At 34.6% G+C, this 4667-nt stretch overlaps 1 protein-coding gene across 1 annotated transcript; it reads left to right on the plus strand.

Moving 5' to 3' along the window:
* The first annotated feature begins 619 nt into the window (after positions 1-619).
* On the plus strand, positions 620-1106 carry LOC131948408 (ribonuclease P protein subunit p20-like). The gene is made up of 2 exons (XM_059310016.1): positions 620-648; positions 683-1106. Exons 1-2 carry the CDS (start codon positions 620-622, stop codon positions 1032-1034), a joined length of 381 nt encoding a protein of 126 aa, XP_059165999.1. The 3' UTR covers positions 1035-1106.
* Positions 1107-4667: the final 3561 nt, after the last annotated feature.

The following is a 4667-nucleotide window of genomic DNA, read 5'->3' on the forward strand; positions in this document are numbered from 1 at the left end:
CCTGGGGGTGGGGGAGGCTCTTTTTACCAGTCACTTTGCCTTTTTAATTTCGTATCACATAACAGAAGTAAAAAAAAACGATTAAATAAGTTCCTAATTTAAATTTCGAACATTTTAATAGGGCGTGTAAGTCTCGTTTTCTCTGACTTTGAATTAGAAATATGTCCTGGTGTATAGAGTTTGTAATGACGGGGTGTTCAAAGTATTGTACTTGTTTGGTAAGTTTTGATGTCTCGTTTAGATTTGGGAGTAGCGGCGGAAGGCTGTTGCTGATATGGTTTCGTAAGTATAAAGTATCGAAGTGCTAAAGTGTCGTATTTTTTATTTAGCTGTTGTGTAGTTCAGGGGTCGGCAACCTGCGGCTCGCGAGCCGCATGCGGCTCTTTTGATATCAAGATGCGGCTCTCCAGCTCCTTGAACAAATACTAATAATCTTAATTAAAAAATAAAATATTTGAAATAAAAAAGTGCTAGTCGCTCTTTAAAACCAGGGAAATTTTGAAAATTGTAACTTTTGGCTCTTCCGCTTCAAAAGGTTGCCGAACCCTGACTTAACGTATAAACTTACAAGCTAGCTAAGTACGAAGTAATTTTAAATTTAGTTTAAGTACTTTATTAAATGTCGATTATTAAAACAAAGATCTGGATGTAGATTTAGATAAACGTAATTTTTACCTCAAAGGCCTAATGATGTTTACATATCAGATAAAACTAACTTCAAAGCTCAAGAGAACAAATGCCAAGAGCTCCTGGACTCTGGGAATGAAGTTATAATTCACGGTTTAGGTAAAGCTGTCAATAGAGCCATTAACTTGACACTGCAGCTTAAATCAAAAGGACTAGGCACAGTACAGGTGTGTGTTCAGACATCCACAGTTGACCTTGTAGATGATTATATTCCAGAATCTGACGACAGAGACATGAAAACTGCTATCAGAAGCAACTCAGCCATCCATATTCGTGTTTACAGGTCAGATGATATCTCTCAACTAAAGCAAGTGGAATCCCAGTTAGCAGTTAAAGACAAGTCATAACTGTCCTTCATGCTCATAGTATTTATTGTTTGTTGAAATGTACCTACATTGTAAAAATTAAATCTACATATTCAAAAAAAAAAAAAACTTAACGTATAAACTTTAATAGTTTTTTACCAAAAAAAAATAATCTTAAAAACTTTGTGAAAATTGCACTATATTTATGATTGTTTTTATGAAATGTGTAATGGCACCTAGTTAAAATAAGACGTCACAGAGGAAACTTTACAGCATGCATGCATCTATAGACACACTCGTTTTATTAGGATGAAAAAAATCCTTTTTCGATCAGTGCGGTAATAAACAGACGAAGGCTCAGTGATGACAAGACTGCAATAAGATAGCAAGGTCAAGGATACGCACGTGCGGCCTAGGTGCACAGATGCAGCATTTTATTGCGCGAGATTTTATTCGCCGTGTATTTGATTTTGTGTTTAAGATGTATTGGACGAGGGTGGTTGGTGGGGGAGGGGGGGGGGTCAGACGGTGCGGGTCAGTGGGATAATAAATAAATTAAAAATTAAAAAATAAATAAATACAAACTATTTCACGTTTTATAATTTCTTTGCTTTGCCACTACACAAAATATACTGTTATAGATTGCTAAACCTCTAAAATTACACTTTGCTCCATTTAAATAGTAAATAGCCAAAGAAATGGCCTAGAACACGTTCAAAGATCGAAATGTGGCCGAAATTTAGATCTCAAATAGTTTCTGTCTTGAAATACTGTTTTTTTTTAACTTTAGTAGCTGTAATTAGAAAATTACGATTCATCACTTATTAACCTATATTGAATATGGATGTTATTAATCGAATAAACAATGGAAGAATACGCAGACTTGTTTCTAATAAGTAGAAAACTAACAATGCACTAAAAAGTAGAAAATAAATAATGTTTTTCAAATATATAATAATACATTACTATTTAAATAACTAATCTGTCAGTTAAAAGTGCCCGAAATCTCGCTCGCCCGTTTCGATCCATGACGACCGAAAGACGGACTGTCGACAGACGGAGGAAGCAAGTTAAATAAAAGCTTGTAAAATGATAGGAATGTAAAAACGTAATTATTTAAATTTGATAAAACAACAAAATTCATATCAAAAATGTAAAAAAATAAATAAAAAAAACATGATCAAGTGTCGTCTTTAAATGCGACATCTTGTTAACGGTTCGTCTAAATCTCAGGTTAACAGAGAGAGGTAAAAGTTGGTGGGACATCAGCCTGCTACAAGACGGTAGAAACAAGCTTAACCTTATGGAACTCCATCAGAAACTAAACGCCGAAACAAGAGAGATAGGCTCTCGTTCACCAAGTCAGTTTTCTTGTCGTAAAAAAAAATTATTTCTAGAAATATTTTCATCATCGTTTATTTTTAACTCGATAACGCAAGTTTAATTACGACATTTATAATTTTAAAAATAAGATAAATTGAACAAAATTATAAAAATCATTATATTTTCATTTAAAAGCTACAATAGAAAAAGTAATATCCAGGGTCACGAAATGTATTGGAAGTATTCCTACAGCTTTATACTCTTTTTTTTTTACTATTATACCAATACAGAAAAAAAGCAAGATAAACGGCAATGCACACAAGTATTCAAATAAATCGCAGCAAGTGAAGGCCATTAAAAAATAAAACAAATCTATGTGGGTTTTTAAAATAAGTATTGTTATCAAAATAGTTAATCATGCTTTTTACTTAAAGTCAATCAGCATTTATGGTCACAATTTAAGTTAATCAACAACTGAAACTATAAAAAAATCCAGTCTGGAATAAATAAATACATTATTAACACTACTCCAGTGTACTCAAACTCATCACATCCCACACAAATTTTTATCTACAATTTTTTTATACTTTAAAAATAAAAAAAAAATAATAAGACAATCCTAGATGCAATACAAGATACAAATGGTAGGTCAGTATCGTTTCATTTGTGTGGACTTAGCTGGCCAAAGTGTTTACACTGACCTGATAGTGGCCAGTGCCGTGAGGAATCTCTTCTGGCTGTAAATTGATCTGTAAATGATGTGCAAGAGTTTGTCTACCTTGGCATCAAGATTAGCAAAACGGGAGGCACAGAGGAGGACATACGCGCTAGAGTTAATAGAGCCCGCTGCGCTTTCACAGTCCTGCGACGAATATGGAAAAGTTCGGCCATCTCCATTACCACAAAAATTAGGATATTTAACTCTAATGTCAAGGCAGTTCGGCTGTATGGAGCAGAGACTTGGAGAGTCTCCAAGGCAAGCACAGCAAAAATACAGACCTTCAGGAATAGAAGCCTTAGACAGATACTGAAACTGAGATGGCAGGACAAAGTGCCGAACTTGTAACTATGGAGGAAAGCTAGGCAGGAGCCTATGTGTGTGCAAATAAGAAGGAGGAAGTGGCGCTGGGTGGGTCACACACTGCGAAAGGCTCACACAAATGTTACACGCCAAGCGCTTGAGTGGAACCCCCAGGGAAAGCGGAAGAGAGGGCGCCCAAGACAGACCTGGAGGCGGAGTCTTCTTAAAGAACTGAAGCCAACAGGGATGTCTTGTGAGATGTCAAAATTAATAGCCGAGGATACGAAGAAATGGAAGGAAATGGTGGAGGCCCTATGCTCCATAAGGAGCAAAGAGGACTAAGTCAAGTCAAGTCAAGCTGGCCAAAGTGTTTACACTGACCTAATAGTGGCCAGATTCTCTTCTGGCTTAGATTGATCCGTCTGTACTCAGACTTGTATTATGTACTTATATCTACCTTCGCGTTGTAATCATTCTCTATGTTTACTTTGTTGTTTCATTAACAATGCTTGCCAATAAATCCCTGTTCGTAGTTTTTATTCAGTGCGTTCAGCATGCTTACAGACATCTCGATAGCTTGTTTTATTTCTGGTTTAAAATATTTTAATTTACACACAAAATCTTGATTTAGTTTAATGACAAAATATCTTAGTACAAAATATCTCAAAAAATATCTCAGAAAAAAAAATGACTCAGAAAAATATTTCACGACCGATGGTATCAGGATAAATTGTATCATGGACAAAATATATAAGTATAAATAATATAATCGACAAAACAATCTGAGTTTATATATTTTCAATGACAAAATGTCCCAGGATAATTTATATCAAGGATACTTTTTATCAGAGTAATGATATTTAGGACAAAATATATCAGGATGAAAAATATTATGGACAAAATATCTCAGACAAAATAACTCAAAGGAATATCCCACAATATATTGGAACATTATTAGTCAGTAAAAAAATTTGTATTTATTAAACTTATTGAAGCATCAAAATATTATAATTAAGCTTTGAAAATATAATTTGGCATTGATGTTTGATATTTATGATTCTATAGGTTGTCCTGATTACCTCAACTAATGATGAATTAGACTGACCACTGATGTCGGTCGTTCATGGACACAATTGTTTTTCTCATACACATTAAGTACTGCTGTACTTCAACATGTCACCGTGACAAGGGTACAAAGACAGACATGCGACTGATGTAGGTCTCTCAAAATTGTTAATATCATGCCGTGAGTACTGATGTACTTCAAGATGTCACTGTGACATATGTATAAATACAGGCGACCTATGTAGGTAGCTCAAAATTGTTAATCT

This window comes from Physella acuta, unplaced genomic scaffold, assembly GCF_028476545.2.
Source record: "Physella acuta isolate Inbredline_101_S28 unplaced genomic scaffold, ASM2847654v3 ptg000642l, whole genome shotgun sequence".
NCBI classification, from domain to species: domain Eukaryota; kingdom Metazoa; phylum Mollusca; class Gastropoda; family Physidae; genus Physella; species Physella acuta.

Excerpts from the sequence above, each read along its gene's own strand:
- LOC131948408 (XM_059310016.1), top strand. The coding sequence starts at position 620 with ATGTCGATTATTAAAACAAAGATCTGGAT. Across the intron at positions 649-682 it reads ATTAAAACAAAGATCTGGAT|GCCTAATGATGTTTACATAT; the intron begins GTAGATTTAGAT and ends TTTACCTCAAAG.